General features: G+C 37.7%; 2 protein-coding genes across 10 annotated transcripts; one reads left to right on the forward strand and one right to left on the reverse strand.

The window, feature by feature from the left end:
* The first annotated feature begins 7 nt into the window (after positions 1-7).
* On the forward strand, positions 8-10275 carry pnocb (prepronociceptin b). Of its 8 annotated transcripts, XM_056765404.1 has the most exons (7): positions 8-26; positions 112-137; positions 454-480; positions 629-644; positions 733-912; positions 6618-6761; positions 8872-10264. In XM_056765404.1, exons 6-7 carry the CDS (start codon positions 6621-6623, stop codon positions 9466-9468), a joined length of 738 nt encoding a protein of 245 aa, XP_056621382.1. In that variant the 5' UTR covers positions 8-26; positions 112-137; positions 454-480; positions 629-644; positions 733-912; positions 6618-6620; the 3' UTR covers positions 9469-10264. The 8 variants fall into 8 exon arrangements, with proteins under 8 accessions (XP_056621382.1, XP_056621385.1, XP_056621384.1 ...); XM_056765406.1 differs by lacking the exon at positions 454-480 and having other exon boundaries at positions 10-26; XM_056765409.1 differs by lacking the exon at positions 8-26 and having other exon boundaries at positions 117-137; positions 719-912.
* A 734-nt stretch (positions 10276-11009) lies between these two features.
* znf395b (zinc finger protein 395b) lies at positions 11010-16374 on the reverse strand. Of its 2 annotated transcripts, none has more exons than XM_056765401.1 (10): positions 16305-16374; positions 15130-15260; positions 14885-15033; positions 14436-14542; positions 14005-14204; positions 13813-13913; positions 13498-13735; positions 13294-13383; positions 12525-12643; positions 11010-12172 (listed from the first exon to the last, which is right to left on the reverse strand). In XM_056765401.1, exons 2-10 carry the CDS (start codon positions 15196-15198, stop codon positions 12061-12063), a joined length of 1185 nt encoding a protein of 394 aa, XP_056621379.1. In that variant the 5' UTR covers positions 15199-15260; positions 16305-16374; the 3' UTR covers positions 11010-12060. The 2 variants fall into 2 exon arrangements, with proteins under 2 accessions (XP_056621379.1, XP_056621380.1); XM_056765402.1 differs by lacking the exon at positions 16305-16374 and adding an exon at positions 15483-15587.
* Between the last annotated feature and the right edge of the window lie 286 nt (positions 16375-16660).

The raw sequence follows: 16660 nt of genomic DNA on the forward strand, positions 1-16660 counted from the left end.
ACGCCCACAGCGATTCAAAGTGACCAGTAAGAACAACTGCTCGTGATATGTTATGTTTTTTTAAATTATGTATTTTCTCTTTAAATAAAAGTTTTGTTTTTCATGTTTTAGCTATGCAAAGGCGTCCGTTATCAAAGGTAAAACCAAACGTTTAAAACAGAATAAAGACTCTTATTAAACTATCGTTTAGAAGAGATTTAACAGTTGTATGTATCGTCAGATTTATATGACGACAGCTTGAAACTCAAAAAGTCAACCTAACTTTTAAATGTGTGAAACCACTGACACTAGGTTGTCATTTAATGCTTGCCAAAATTACAAAAATGTCAGACACAGATAAGAAAAAGCTCAAGATAAGCAAAGATTCTCTTGGCTGTCTGAACTGCCTGTCGCGCCTACACGTCACAGAAAATACTCAATTATTTTCTTATTTTACTTTGGCGCTAACTATAGCAACGCACGTCTTGGCAAGAATTTCAGGTTGTTCTTAAATCTTCACTTTTACTGTTCCACATTTTTTTCTCTGTTCTGCCAGCATTAAAAACTTGAATATTTTACTGTAGTGAAATAAATGTACAAAATGTTAATAGCTTATTTTATTTTTAACTCTCTTTACCCCACATTAAAGCTGTTCAGGGTGAATGGTAAGACATAAACTTCATATTTCTTATATTGACTGATTATGTCTTTGAGTCATTCTTATGAAATCAATTAATAGCCTCTCATTAATAGGCTTCATTGAAAAGGATTGCCAAGGGCCTCCCATAAAACATGGCAGTGTCTCCCACAGAGATGTGGACATGCCTCAATGCTCTTCATCGGCTCATATAACAATACAACTTTGCCCCGACGTGATGAAGGGAACGAAACAACATTGACCAGAGAGGCTTCCAATCAGTCTGCGTCACAGTGGTGAATAAGCCTATCTATAATTGCATATTCTGTGAAAGAACCAACTTCAATTTTATTCCAAGCCGAGGGGACAATGCATTTGAGTGTTCAACCTGGTTCTGATTCAGCCCCTGCTGTAATGTGATGTGCGGAGGGGTTTCCTCTATAACGCCATAGCACATTTCTATTTCTATTTGTGCTTGTATAGAATCTAATTCACATGAAGGAAACAGTATGCAAATGCATTGAGCTCCGGTGATGGGGTATTTTTGTTGTTTATAACAAGTTATCAAAGGCTGAATATTGTGGTTCATTGTGATGCTTATTGGTTAAATTCCTGAATGGTTTTATGTAAATGTGCTGGTTAAATAAGAATGAGAATTTGGGTTTATTTAAGCATCTAATCCTTGTTATTTAACGGTCTTTGAAATGACATGATTAGGAAGATCAAAGACAGGTATTGTTTCCTAAAGCAATTTCTCATCCAAACACTTATCCTACCCAGAATTAGTTAATTTACTATTGATTTTCCTAATCCGCAAGCATTTACGATTATTATGTGATCATTCAAAATAATTATCTGCTTTAACACAGTACTACAGTATTTCGATTTTGTTTGGGGTATATGAAATAAATCATCCCTTGATGACCACAGTTCATTTTATTTAGTCAGTGGGAATAGGTGAGCGTTCTCAAAGTGACCACAGCATGTGCAGTTCTGAATATATCCTCCATGTCAAAGCCTCTAGACTCTTCCTCCATTATCACATGCTGGAAACATAGGTCTGGACCCACAATGTAAGCAAAAACATTGAAAAGTTGAAAATGTATTTGTGTACATCCTTTCAGCAGACAACTTTGTGTTCTCTTCCTCTTTCTGTCTGCACAATCTTGTCTTCCTTTGTGGTGTCGTACCATCCACCGAGACTTCCCTTTGCCTCTGGGAGACTTTGTTTTTCTCTTGTATGCACTGCTCTGTAAATTGCATTTCGGTCTTAATTTGCAACACATGCTCCAAAGCCAGTGCTCTGTTTACCAAATGCATGTTATTGCTACTAAGTTTTGGATAATCAATTAATTGATGGGAACGACGTTCGGAGTCAATACATTATATAAAACCAATTAATTTCTTGCTCTGAAATTGAATGACGCGTATTCTTAGCCCAGGTAATTTCTTGTGGGGTGGAGAAAGAAGTGACGTTGATCTGTGATCTCGTACGTCAGCGTTGACTAAGGGTTGTATGGCTGCCCAGGTTGTGCGTAGTGCCCCTGTTAGTGTAGCCCCATCCACAGACACTGGGGGGGGGGGGCTGATCCAGAGAAAGGGGTGTGTCGGTATAAGAGGGGAGAGGAAGAGAGCCGGCAAGCAGTTGATCAAGCCCAGAAGCTGAAGATTGGACATAACAGCTACACTTCAAGACTGAAATTGAAGAGAGACAGAGAATAAACCTCAGAAGACCTGCAGGTAAAAAAAGTGTCATAGAGATTTGTTTGTAATGCATCCAATTTCACAGTTAATGGGTGCTGCATGCCTGTATTGTTGGGTAATTGGTTGGTTTTAGCCTGTTGCGTATATTTTCTCATTGTTGGTCTATGTCTTACACAATTGTTAGCCGGCTAATGTTAGTTAATATTTGTTCAAGCCAACAGGACTGCAGGTTTTCCTTATTCACAACCCACATTTTATTAAGGGGTGTATGAATTAGGGCCGTGTCATTGTGGATGGGTTTTTAGGTCCCTAGGTGATGTTTACATGATTTGTGCTGATAATCTTTTTCCATTACTCATGCTTTTTTTCCCCATGAATCATCTTTGTTACAAAAACATACATCAGTGCCATTTAAACTTGCCGTAAAGTTGGTAATGCAGCTGTTTTTAGTTGCTTGCAAAGTTTGTTAAAAAAGTTTTGTCTTTTTTTATTTATTTAAGTATTTATATTAACTTGTTTTTGGCTCCTTGGTTTTTCAAATAATGTATCTCTTACAGAATCAATAGAATTATAGTGGATTTTTTGGTCGGTATCAAAATTTGGAGTCAACTTGAAATTAAGAATGCATAAAAGTGTTATAAAAAAAAGTAATAGACTAAAAGCTTTGTAGTCTGTTGTCACCTCGGCAGTCTGTGTAGAAGGAGGCAGAGTCATTTTAACACAAAATTATCCATAGATAACTGATTTTTGTCTAAAGCTCTAATTTAAATAAATCTACGGATGTGTTCCACGGGAAGTCTTAATAACTTCAGACTATAGCACAGGGTTCTGTATAAATTATAACATGTTATGTATTGCGAACTATGTGAAGGAGCAACAAGTGCTATACATTAATACCACATCTAATATAAATACGTAACAAAACATACAGAAAAAGAGACATGCATTTTTTATATGAAAACATAAGTGAGAAATGTGCTTTACTAATGCTGCAAATTACAAAATTTGATTTCAATGTAAGCATAAATGTAAAATTACAAACAAATTGTTTATGTTAAAATGGGAAAATAACTGCATAATTTCTGGACCAGCATCACTATACCAAGCATTAACCAAACAGATATTTTAAAGCCTGCAAGACTGTTGAAGCTAACTTAAAATATTTAGTCTCTATGATACACTTGTGTATGTTTTGTTATCAGAACTGCAGTATAAAGGAAATATATTCCCTATGGCTCAAAAATGCTTTTCTAAATTTAAACGTTAAAGCATTTTGTAATTTTGTGTCATTATTGAGCTTTGTAGTACATTAGGGATGGCAGTTTTTTTCAGATTAATTACCTTTGCCATGTAAAATAGATTTTTACCCAAAATCCATTACAGCAGAAATGTCGCATGCATAATGACATCTATCAATTACCGTGTAAATCTGTTAAATCAATTAATGTCATCAGTGGATTTCCTAAAGCAACTTAATAATAATTGCAGTGAAAAACATAACTATAGTTACTCAATATATACTCAATACACGAGATCACTCAAAAACCAAACCATAAGGTCAATGCTGCCATTTCGAATGTTCTCTCTTATTGATTCTAATGATATATAATTGTGACACTGGACTGCATTTCATCCAGTGGGTTTGCTTTCAGCTGTACTTGGAGCTGTATGATTGCTCACGACTCATTATGAGTTTTTATTATTACAAAGTTTTTCAGTCTGAGAATTGAAGTCTGAGTAATTTTTATTTTGCATTGAAATCTCAAACGTTCTCAAGAAATTGGGACTGTCTATGAGTCAAACCATTTTTTTCTAAGCATTTGGCAACATTCGTTCTCTATTGATTTAAAATGTCAGTGGCATCTATCGAATTTTCTTCTCACGATGAAAATATTATGCCTTCAAAGATGAATAAATAGATAAACTTTTTCACTCCCTACCTAAATTCAATGCACATTGTCATGGCCATAGGGCGGATAATGCAATGATTGCTGCTATCTTCCCGGGCAGTGTGTATGTGTGGGGGACCATGATCATCTGCAATGGACTCCAGACTCGCAGCCCTCTGGCAATCATTGTGCTATCAATTAAAGTAACCATGCGAATCCCCCATTTCTCAGCGAAAGTGGTTGTGACAGTGAGAAGAGGCTCGATCAATTCAATATCATAAAACTGCAAGATGTAGCAAACAAGTGAACTATAATTTAATGTATTACATGGGATGAAGTGCATTCACATTAAAGCTAAATTTGCAGGATAATATTAATGTGGGAGAGAAATCGTGTTCTTCCTGCAATAAACAAATACAGATAAATCTCATTGTTTATTTTTGACATGCCATAATTTCCAGGAAAAATTTAAGTAGCTCCAAGAAAACCATCAAACGTGATTTCTCAGAGTCCTGCATTTATCTGTGCTTTAGCTGCGGTGCATGGACAGAATGAGAATAGGGTCTGGTGTTACTGTGGAGATGATATGATCAGGTGGCTGTAGGAAAAGGCGAGCAGGCCGGTCTAATCCGATTAGACGCATACCCTTAGATTTGTCACTTCATGTGGGTAAAGGCTCTGGACAAAGCATGGCCTATAAGGAGAAATATATCACCACAATTCTGTATTATAGGAGCTTAGATAGGCCCACCGATGAATGTAGCATGCCATTTTGCGCGCCATTTCAGTTTTGATGAATTGAGAAACGTTTTATTCCCTTAGGAAATTTACATCCACCTTGAGCCATTTTTCCTTGTTTATCACAGATTTTTTGTACATCACCCCTTTTATATCTCAGTGATTCCCCTGGACAGGAATGAGATGAAATGAATAGAAAATGTAAAGGGATTTTAACTCAACATTCATCATAAAATTGTTCCAACACTTTCATCTAAACTAATTCTTCGTTTATTTCTCTTTTGTCAATTTCTATTGATTAAAAGACTTGTAGGAAGCATGTCTGACAGAGTTGGTATTGGAGTAAATCATTATGCCAAAAAAAACTATCATTTTACTCCAAGCTAAGTCATAAAACATCTTTTAAAGAGAGTCAGAGCCAATACTTATTGACTTTCAGCCCAATAACATAATTAATTACCTTTCCATTAACTGTGACATTATTTGAATACACAATTATAGCCGGAGATAATCATAGAAAATCAAGTCAATCTCCAAATTAAGCTATAAATTACATTTTTTGTGTCATCATTTTTAATAGTGCTTTACTGTACACATCGTGCTATAATTCCATATTTGTTTGTTCGCAGGGCTGAGATATCAGTCTACCTCAAAATTCATGGACACTCCGAAGTTTAAAAAAATTGGCTTTCATCGAAAAAAGCTTTTAAAAGTGTGTTCAAGTGCGTTTCTCTCTTAATGCGGTTGTGACTAATGTGTGCTGGCGCAGCGCGTGACTCACAGTTAGATGGTAACTGCATTCCCGCTCTTTCTCCCTTGTGCTCATTTCCTTCTCATTATGCTACACACACACACACACACTAATTCGAACGTTAATTCGGGCCTATGATGAGTTTCCTTAATGAACTTCAATATGTGTGTCGAAAAAAACAGATGGCGGTTTGCAAATTTTGACGTTTGGTTTTTGAAAGCATGCTGGTTAATCCGTAGCGTTATAAAATATAAAATGTAATGTTTAAGTTACAATTTCACTTGTGAATTCTTCAGATCTGTTAGGTGAATTGATTCCTTTTGAGTGACGTATGATGTTATCTGCCGAGGTCCACGTCTTTGGCACTCAATTGTGGGTTTATCTTTAAAATGCCTGATTATCTGTTAATGTCAGGGATTAGTGAGAATTCATTTAGCTGATTGACGCCGGACGAGTCAAAAAGGTTATTTCAAGCTGATTAGTTAGGTCATATAGGGCCTATACGTACACTACACAAATCAATGTACTTTATGAAAGCGACCACAGTCAGAAAATAAGAATGAGACGAACTAGATAATAAAACAGCAAACAAGGGCAGATGCTGACTGTTCAGTATAATCAAATATGACTCATTTAGAACCTCTGGTGCTGCCAAATTGCATAATAAATTACATTGGAGCATCATTCTGAAGTATGTTACACAGGACCACTTAAAATTTCTTGTTGTTAAAACAGAACTTGGAACGTTTGGAAAACCAGTTGCACTGCTTTGCCGGTTATTACATCATTTCATAAATTGCATTAAATAAATCACTTTACACGTAAAAGTGGTGAATAACAAACACTGCTTCCTTCCTGCATTAATTCGGAAACCCAGAGGCTGCATTGACTAACTTTCTGCTCTGCTTGTTTGTCGCAGTGTATGTTCAGTGTAAACGTCATGAAGACCCCATTTTGGACCCTTCTACTTTTAAGCCTGTGCAGCCTGGGTCACAGTGACTGTCAAGGGGACTGTTTAACCTGTGGACTACTCCTACCCGAACAGCAAGCTTTTAATACACTGGTGAGTGACACATCCCTGTTAAAGGGTAGTCGACCCAAAAATTATTTACTCACACTCTTGTCATTTCAAACCTTTATGACTTTTTTTCTACTGCAGAACACGAAAGAAGATATTTTGAAGAATGTTGCTAACCGAACAGCACTTGAACCCATTTACTTCTATTTTATGGCGACAAAACCAATGCAAGTGAATGGGGGCCAGTTAACAATATTTTTCAAAATATCTTCTTTTTTGTTCTGCGGAAAAAAAGAAAGTCATACAGGTTTGAAATGACAAAAGGGTGAATGAATGATGACATAATGTTTATTTTTGGGTGAACTATCCCTTTAAAAGTAGCGTACATTAGTCGACGAATTTGAATCCTTTTTTTACAATCTACACAAAAATCGAATATGAAATCCTGAAATACACTATGCTCTCTATCTTATTTCTCAGTTTTTCTAAACTGTAAATGACCTATAGTCATTAGAAACACATGATTCCCAGGGACAACATTTTATGCTACCGCAGACAATGGTTTGTCACTCCAAATTTGTGGCAACAATTTGTTGAGAGAGATTTTTTGTGACAATACCTCTGGTTAATGAAGCAATTAATTACCTGTATGATCTTATGCCAATGTTGACTAGCCAGCACAGATCCCCAGTCGGAACCCTATCAAACACATTTTGGATTTATTGGTGATCCAGTCCCTATAACTTAACATCAGCACCTGACCTTACAGATGTTTTTTTTTCGATATTCAGCCATATTCTAACAGAGTAGAAAGCTAGTAAAGCTAGGAATCTGTTGTTCATCCTTATACACTTCTAAAAAATGTTGTTGGTTTTTAAAACGTATAGTGGGGTCAAAAAATCGACAAATCCAACAGTTATTGTTAGATTTTACCCAACGCTGGGTTGAAAAACCCAACATCTATCTATTGTGGATAGTGCGGAGTGTAGATTAGTAAATTAATACTCAACAAGTCCATGGGTGTTGTGTTTCTTTGGGTACGGGCGTATATTATGGCCATTTACTATACTATACTATATGTGTAAAAGGTGCTGTTTTACAAGAATCTCCTATAGAGTAGACTATTGATCATATTGTTATGTCAAGACAATATAATTTTAGTGAAACCTCTCCTAGCTGTAATGTAAATGAAAGATGTGATTGTAAAATGTCTGTGCAACCGAAGGTCTTGCAAGAGAATAACCAATTTTATGGAGGAAACTATGTTATAAATCAACTTTGTTAAAAGTTGGCTGCTCACTGTCACAATCGCTGTCACAATAGTTGCTGTAATCATGTTGCTAATGACTGTGTGGACCAAACAGCTGTGACTGGGGTTATCGGGTAATGTCTACCCATAATTGACTTTTGTGGTGCTGTCAACTGCTGATGCTGTGGGGATCAGTGATTGAGACTTTGTGGGGGCACTTTTGCCATAGCCAGATGGGTCCCTGTGGGTATGGTTTTCCACTGTGGTTCCGCAATGAAATCAGACCTTACATTTCATCAATAGTTACATTTCATCAATACGCAAACGTGTATTTTGGGACACACTTTTTCACATTTACATGCATGTGTTGCAAGGCACATCTAATTCTATATTCTTAAACTATACTGATATGTATTCTGCATTGCATCTCCTATCTGACATTTAATTCTCAATGGTCATGCACACGATTTCTATGTTTCGCTTCGTTGCTATATCATTTATGATCTATGATCTAATGTATAGGCAGCTTCACCTGCGACATAATCCTCCTCATGATCCAAACAAAGCATCTCATGAGCGTTTTGTGAATTCAACCAGCTTTTTAATACAGACGTGCGCTGCTGCTCACATTCACAATGAAGATTTTTATCCCCATTCCAGTCACTCAATTATCATATTATTTCTTGCATCAGCGCCTACATATCATTTCACATCCCATTTCACTCCTAAGATTCTGTTTGCACGTAGCATTGTCTATGACCAGGGGCTTATGAGTGATTTGCAGGTGGGGGTGTCTTTGAAAACTTGGCTATCTCCACAGTCCTATGAGAAGTGGAAAGACGAACATATATTTTTCATCAATTGCTGTCTATAACCCCATTTTCTTTTCTATCTCTGGTTTTGCAGCTATGTATCCTGGAATGTGAGTCACAGGCATCCCCGGCATTAACCTGGGATTTGTGTTATCAAGCGGTGGGTTTAAACCAGCTTCCTCTGGCATTACAAGAAGAAACATCAAAGCGCTCAGATAATGAATTGCAGCCTGTGGCCACAGTAAGCATAGAGAATGACAATGGTGTTGAATTTACCGAAGCTTTGGAGCGGTTTCGACACGCCGCGCAAGCTCTCCGCAGCCAGCAGGCCTCAGAGGAGGTGGAGACCCCACAGAAACTTGCACTGTCGTATGATCCGGGGACAGAAGTGGAACAGGATGGTCTAGATGCGGACGAAGAGAAGAGCAACGATGCAGGCTTGAATTTATCCAAGCGATTCGGAGGCTTTATAAAAGGTCGCCACGGCTTCAAAAAGTTGGTGAGCTCCGGGAGGCCTTTGCAGAAACGCTATGGTGGTTTCATAGGGATAAGGAAATCCGCCAGGAAGTGGAACAACCAGAAGCGTGTGAGTCAGTTATTGAGGCAGTACCTGAGCTTGACGGGTCGTTCGGGTCGGTCCGGCTACATCAGCAACATCTCGGCAAGAATCCGAAGACAGAATGACATGTAGAGGTGCTTATGGTACAGGATCTGGTCTTTCACTTACCTCAACTCACAACAAGCTGCTCATCAGCCATCAGTAACTTCAATCACAACCAAGAACTAGATTAATCTGTGTTTAATGACAAGATAAATATTTTGTAGCATTGTTTCTATTGACATCTTCATGGTGCCGCTCCTGACATCAAAAACACTCCTGCTGAAAAAAACAATAAAAACCTTCACAGAAATTGAAATGGATTTAATGTTATAATGGTAATTTTAATTAAAACCGTAATGGTCTCTGTGGGACTCTATTGGTATGGGTTGGGTTCTGTTCGTGGGATGTTATCTGGCAGATGGGAACCATGGGAACAACATAAAGGAATTTATTAAGGTTTAAATCTAAACATGGTGATGATGGAAACCATTACATTTGTATTTTTTTCAGCAGGGAGATAAAATGTTGATGGTTGTTAGGACAAATGTTGCTGATGATATCATTGTTCATTTATAGATTAATAATCCTAAATGAAATTTTGTGCATTGTTGAAAAAAATAAAAAGCAAAGCAGTAAAATTAGAAATGAGAATGTGAATCAGTTACATATGAGAGCAGTGGGTTTAGTGGAGTCGGGGCGCAGTTTTATTTTCTATTTTGTGGATTGATTTAACTGAGAGAAAGCACTTTATTTATATATACATTACACCTTGCACATGGTATTGTGCTAGAATTGGTTGATTTGCACATGTTTTAAAACTATGTTTTTCCTCCTAAAAATCAAGAACTAATTATTTAACGTAGTTGCAATATGAAGAATAGATATTTCTCCGATGTTTAAAGAGATGTTTGGAAGAATGCTTATACCCAGACAGGTTTTGTCCCCACTGAATACCAGAGTAGGAAAAAATATGATGGCAGTCAAAACTGTTTGCTGTCCTACATTCTTCAAAATGTCATCTTTTGTGTTCAACAGAACAGAAAAATGATAAAGTATGTTTTCCTACTATGGGAGTCACTGGGTGGCAAGATCTGTTTGGTTTCAAGCATTCTTCCAAATATCTTTCTCTATGTTCACCAGAACAAAAAAATGTATACAAATTTTGAACAACTCGAAGGTGAGTAAATGATGACAGAATTTTCATTTTTTAAGTATCCATTTAAGCATTTGCTGGCCAGTGCTGCCCCCTAGAGCTAATAACTCGAAATTGTTGTTGAAGCTGCTGTTTAAAAACACAAATAGTCTGCGTAATGGTAACGGTGGACAGAGCAAGTGTTCAGGAAACTTGTTATAAATCAGATTTTATGCTTTACTTATTTCTTTTGCAAATAATGGATAAACAGATCCATGCCATTTTTAGCCAAGGCTGGCAATGAGAATGTCTGTTTCAAGTTTGCACTCATTTTAAGTGTCTGTTTATTCATGCATGGACATCTTATATTAATGAAATCATCATAGTGTTTGACAAATTCTCTCTAAATTAATAGTCACTGGTTAATGTCAAGGTGAATTGTTTATTGTTATTCATTTTCAAACCCACCAACATGCAAAGAATGGGCAGACAGTGTAAGTGTTCTTTACAGTATTCCTGGTATAAATATAAGATCTTATTTGGGTAGACGTTTTTGGCTTTGTGAATAGTTATCATTTCCAACACACTCTGCAAACATTTCTGGAAAGTGAACTTTTCTTTAATTGTTTTCACTTATACATGAAATGCAAACAAAAAAGCCAATAAAATAATTTTACGATTGTTCTTGTCATTTTTTAATGCTCAAATGACAAGCTTTTGAAATTTGCATATTTTATCTCATGTCTTTTGAACCATCTTTATTTTTTAGTATAGTGTTAGGCTGTCAAATCCTATAGATGTTCCTTTATGTAAAATCCAATTTTGTACAAATAAGCCCTCAACACTGTTTGGAAGGATGGCAAGAAAAATACAAAAGGAACCAGGCCAAACTGTTCTCACAGCAGTATTCACTCAAACTCCCTTTTACTCAGCTTTGCAATAGCACTTTGGTATACCATCAGAAGAGTATAGCTGCACTTGTATCTCCATCAAACAACATCCGGCACATCATCTTTCACTCAACATCATTTTAGCTTTATATCTGGCAGTTAAGATTAATAAGGAAGCGCTACGGCGAACCCTGCAGAACGTAAAGTTGTGACTAAATTCTGTGTAAATACGTAGAAAAAAAGTCGATACATGGTATTACACTGTTACAGTAACAGTATAATTTTCAGGCTCACAAAACAGCAATAGAAAACATCATGAAATGTTCAAAGCAACACATTGTCCACAGTATACAAAAATCAACGATCACTTAAATATCTCAGGTGTACATGAAGTGCAAGACTGGGGTAGAAAAACCCCAAAAACACTTTTAGGTACATGAGTCTCATTAGAGGGCAAAATTCAATCTGATTCTACTACTCCACACATTATCAACATCTAGTACCAGCGTTCAATTTGTGGTAAAACATGACAAAACACTATAAACTGTGGTAGGAAAACAAAGAAGGTAGAAAAGTGAAATGAGGGATCCTCTACAGTGCAGGAAGTAGCTGGAAAAAAGAAAGCAGAGATTCTTTCTCATCTCCTTAAGTCTTTTTTTTTTAGTCCGGGAAGCGCTGGCAGGCTTTCTTCCACCGGCAGGCAGTGCACCATTGGTCCCTTCGCTCCACACCATACACTTTTCGGCACTTCTTGGCCTCACCACGGCCCTTTCTAAGAATGCACAAAACATACACTAAAATTAACAATGGGCGCTATTTAACTATTATTAACTTTTGTTAGTGTAATCTAATCTAAACAGTTGCCAGACTACTTTATTACATTTCAATATTTAACTAAACTATAACATTTCTTACAATTATTACATGAACAACAATTATTACATTTCATCCAAAACATTTTGTATTACAAGTAGGAATATTAAATACTGTTTTCACGAATAACATAAAGCTTGTTTTAGGCTATATATCCAAAATATTACTACTAAAATAAAATATATATTTATTTAAAGCACTTGTTTTTGACACTATTTATGTGGTTTACTCAACAACTAACAGTGTAATACCTGAATGAACAGTGCCCTCTAGAGGGAGATGCACTCATGGTCTGTGATCTGGTGGGGGCGCTGTTTCGCTGCAGCCACTGCTCTCCGACACTCACCGACCGGCTGCGAGGTGCTGCCATCTACGACAACAAAGTAGATTTCATTTGCTTTTACACTTTCAAAGTATCTTTGTTTCCGGTACCCTCTGTAAAGCATAAATTCTCATTAAGTAAAATTCCATTAACCGTGTCTGAATATCTGTTGCTGCAGACCTTTGCAGGACAAAACGGGAACAGAAGAAATGTCAAAAACAAAATGTGACTAACGGTTCGTCCATAGCCAGAATTGCGAAATAAACAGGCCTGTGAACTTTTAAAATGGAGGACAAAGCATTTCATTCATGGTGTTCATCCTGTTGATAAGTGCTGAGGCAGCTCGTGGACATCTCATGTGACTATTAAGATTCGCTATTCACTGGTAAATCCCACTTTTGCTGTTTATGTTATGCTTATGAAAAACATTTTATTTTTCCTATTTATGTCTTGTTAATAATTCAGCATATTATTGAGCCTAAACACTTGTATATGAATACATTCTCCCCAAGTGGCACATATACAATGTGTTGGGTTGCCAGATGATGCCGAATGTAAGTGTGGGTTAAAGAGAGGCCGGTGAAAACCACTGATCTAGTCTATTTCATAAACAAGGTCAAGGCTAAGCCTCAAACACTCGGGATACAAACAATGAGTCACTTCAAGGTAAACAGATCCTTTTAAAGAGACAAACCAACCTGAGGTTTTTGCTGGACATCACCTGGCAAGGTCCAGCTACATAAGGTGGGAGAGCCTGGAGAAACCGTCACCTGAATGGGTGCACAGGCCTGCGGGAAAGAACAGAGTTTTACAAAAAAGTTGTCTGTTTAACATTTTCTGTAATATAACACATTATGATCCCGGACATTTCACACAAATGAAACCAGAACTCAATCCTTCACCTGATAGAGATGTTCAGTGTGAATCTGCCACACACTGCTCGGAGCCGATTGGCTGAGAGGACTCGACTGGACAGCATCTTGGCATCCTGGGGTGGTTTGGCTTTGTGTGGAACTACAAGAAGTCCAGGCCCCACTGGAGAACGATGGAGCGGGAGATGAAGGTGCAGTCTCCTCATCTTCGGAAGATACCTCTGTGTAGTAGAAGTCTTCTTCTCTGTGAGACTGCTCTGAGCCCCCACTATTTCAGACGAAGAAATGTTATATGTTGCTTTTTGCAGTTCAGCAGTTATTTCAGCAGTTATAGGACATACTCACCCCAAGTGAAGAATGCGAATGTGCCGTTTCATTCCAACCCGTGATGTCAACACTTTCTCACAGCCTGGCCACAGACACCTGTATGCTCCCCTGCTCAAGCTCTGTCAGAAAGAAAATGAAATGTTTATTGAAAAAGCTTTCAAATCTTTCACACCCTCAGGTTTAGAAACCTGACAGTTCCGTCATTCTCACCTTGCACCTTCTGGCCTCCAGCTCCTCACATGCGGTTTGGTCCAGTTCCATTTGCAATCCCTCATCCGTCGGTTGACTCAGGCGCCTGTCCATCTCAGTGACCGATGGGGAAGGGGCGGGGCTTACACTGCCATGGTCCCAGCTCCAGTATCCACTGCTGCCACTATCAGACAGCTCACCTCCGCAACACTCCATGTCCCCTGTGGCAACATGCAATTGTGTTTTACAAATATTTTATATAATTTAAAAACATTAACAGGACAAAAGTGTTAAAACAATATATGTATATATAAATAGGAAGAAGCCACATGTAGTGTCACTGTTGTAACATTTAGATTTTATTATAAAAATTAAAAAAGATATTTTTAAGCAAACACTACGAAGTTTTCTCTTTGATTGACAGGATCTAGCTTTAAAAGAAAGCAGCCCACCTGGAAGGAGATCCCGCTGTGGGGGGCTTTGGACCACTGGACTGCAGGACAGACTTGTGAGTACCATCGCAGCCATGATCTCATCCATCTCGACTGATTCGGGACTCCTGAGAAATAACAATGAGTAAAGAATGTTCATGCTTTTATATGCACTTCATTACAGAACATTTCAAAATAGATAAATATATTAAAGGCACTATAAATCACAAAACATAAAAAAATATAATTTGTCTAATGAATATATTTTCTGCAGTCATAGGCATGGAATCTTACAAATGAGAACTTTTCATCTATTCTATTCCTTATCGATTATCTGATATTGTAATATTTAGTCTCCTAGACATTGCTGAGAAAATTGACTATTTAAATAAAAATTTGACAACATCCCAGATTATGCTTAGGTTTGGTACAAAAGCAAGCAATCAAAATTTAGAGATCTCTGGGGTCACCTGTAGGTGGGCAGGTCCACACCGGAAGACCGTGGGAAGCGCTGACGGTTTGTTTGCTGTGTGTTGGCATCGACAGGCCACTCGATTCTTTGCCCTGTATTCAGCCTTTTCTGTCCACTCACCCCCTCTCCCTCTCCTTGCATGTTGATCTGTGAGGATTGGCAACATTAATATAGACTTCAAATTTGGTTACACTATTAATACTTTTCTAGTTGAGCTATACATTGCTTTTTTGTAATACATACCAATGAATCCTGCCTTTCTGAGCCCGTCTGTACCACATCCAGTCCTGGACTAGATCTCACAGCTGCCATTCTGCACCCTCTAGAAGTGAGCTAAGCTAAACAGCCGGCTTTGGCTCTTCGCAAGAAAAAATCTGAAAGCATGGCAACACATTTTTAAACACATTGCATTTACAGTGCCTTTTTAAAGCAAGAAGGCTAACAATAACACAGGCTCTGCGGTAGCACCACGAGGCAAAAATAAATAAATAAATTTACAGACAGCAGTGTTTATTAAAAACAAAGCAACTACGCCACTTTACACGCAAAAGAAGTAATGGATCAGATATAACATCGTTATGTAAGAGAAAAAATACCTTAATCAAATTCTCTCAGTTTACTGCATAAGGACAAACAGCGCGTTTGGATGTTTCACTTTGCCTTTACTATTTTTTTAAGGCAACACACCCCCTGACTATCAGCCTCTTAGATACTGTAACTCTGGATTTGGGAAGTGACATCATGGAGAAATCAAAACCCCGTAACGGAATACGGAATGCATTACAGAGCTTGTCCATGTAACGTGTCTCTAAAAAAATAAAATATCAAATCTCTAAAAATATATGTGTGTATGTGTATGTTCTTTGACTATTTGTTTGATGTCAATTTTTTCCCCTAATATTAATGATTTGTCTTGAAACATATGAATGAATCTGTGCCATTAATCCAGATCCATATTTTGCAGAAGACGCTCATGTTTGGCTTCCACGCACAGAAAAAAAAACCTTCCCATCGGGGGCGGATACAGTGCGCTGATTGGCTAAATCGCTGCCCCACAAGACGCACCCTCGCCGAGCAACGTGTTTGTGCACGAGTTTCAGCTCAAGCGCCGAAAATGTACACAATCTAACAGGCATAACAACAGCCAGTTGCAAAAAATACAACATATTTGTGGGAATCATGTACGAGTATGCAGACTCAAAATGCCAATGACAAAGATGCATTAGTTAACATAACCAGAACACGTTTTTTACGCAGCAAAACAGAATCACGGTTGCTTAATCTTAACAGCTCACAAAACACCGGCTAGTCGATCACACACGTAAAAGTCTCTAAAAACGTAAGAACGGCAAAATATTAGTTTTGCCCAGTTTTCACCACACCACCACGACAAAGCAGATCGGTTTTACGGATTTTACCTGAAATGTTTTCGCAGGGAGAGATGCCGCTGCCTGCTGCTCACTCGCGCTCCGCTGCCGTCATTCAGAGGGGCTGTACGTCGTGCTCGCGCAATTTACGTGCCCTCATATTGCTATGCCTCATGACAGCTGCTTGCTTAGTGCAACGCACCATACACCGGTTTATATGGCTTAATGTTGCGCTACACAAAATACCATGGGTGTTTATTATTTTTGTGTACAGGCAGTTGCTAATATTGCACATTTTTTGTATTTTTACATTCGTTTTCACAGTTTTCATAAATTCACTGCATTTGTATTTGTTTATCATAATAAGGATTATTCTCTCGCACTTTAATATGTAACCATCAACACGT

The sequence above is a fragment of the Triplophysa dalaica genome, chromosome 13, assembly GCF_015846415.1.
Source record: "Triplophysa dalaica isolate WHDGS20190420 chromosome 13, ASM1584641v1, whole genome shotgun sequence".
NCBI lineage: Eukaryota > Metazoa > Chordata > Actinopteri > Cypriniformes > Nemacheilidae > Triplophysa > Triplophysa dalaica.

Bases quoted from the DNA above. Each gene is read 5' to 3' on its own strand.
- znf395b (XM_056765401.1), bottom strand. From the start codon at position 15,198: ATGGCAGCTGTGAGATCTAGTCCAGGACTGGATGTGGTACAGACGGGC. The intron at 15,034-15,129 runs GTATGTATTACA...CAATCCTCACAG, and splicing joins CAGAAAGGCAGGATTCATTG to ATCAACATGCAAGGAGAGGG. The intron at 13,384-13,497 runs GTGAAGGATTGA...TCTTTCCCGCAG, and splicing joins ACACTGAACATCTCTATCAG to GCCTGTGCACCCATTCAGGT.
- pnocb (XM_056765403.1), top strand. From the start codon at position 114: ATGCAAAGGCGTCCGTTATCAAAG. The intron at 138-6,617 runs GTAAAACCAAAC...TGTTTGTCGCAG, and splicing joins AAAGGCGTCCGTTATCAAAG to TGTATGTTCAGTGTAAACGT. The intron at 6,762-8,871 runs GTGAGTGACACA...CTGGTTTTGCAG, and splicing joins AGCAAGCTTTTAATACACTG to CTATGTATCCTGGAATGTGA.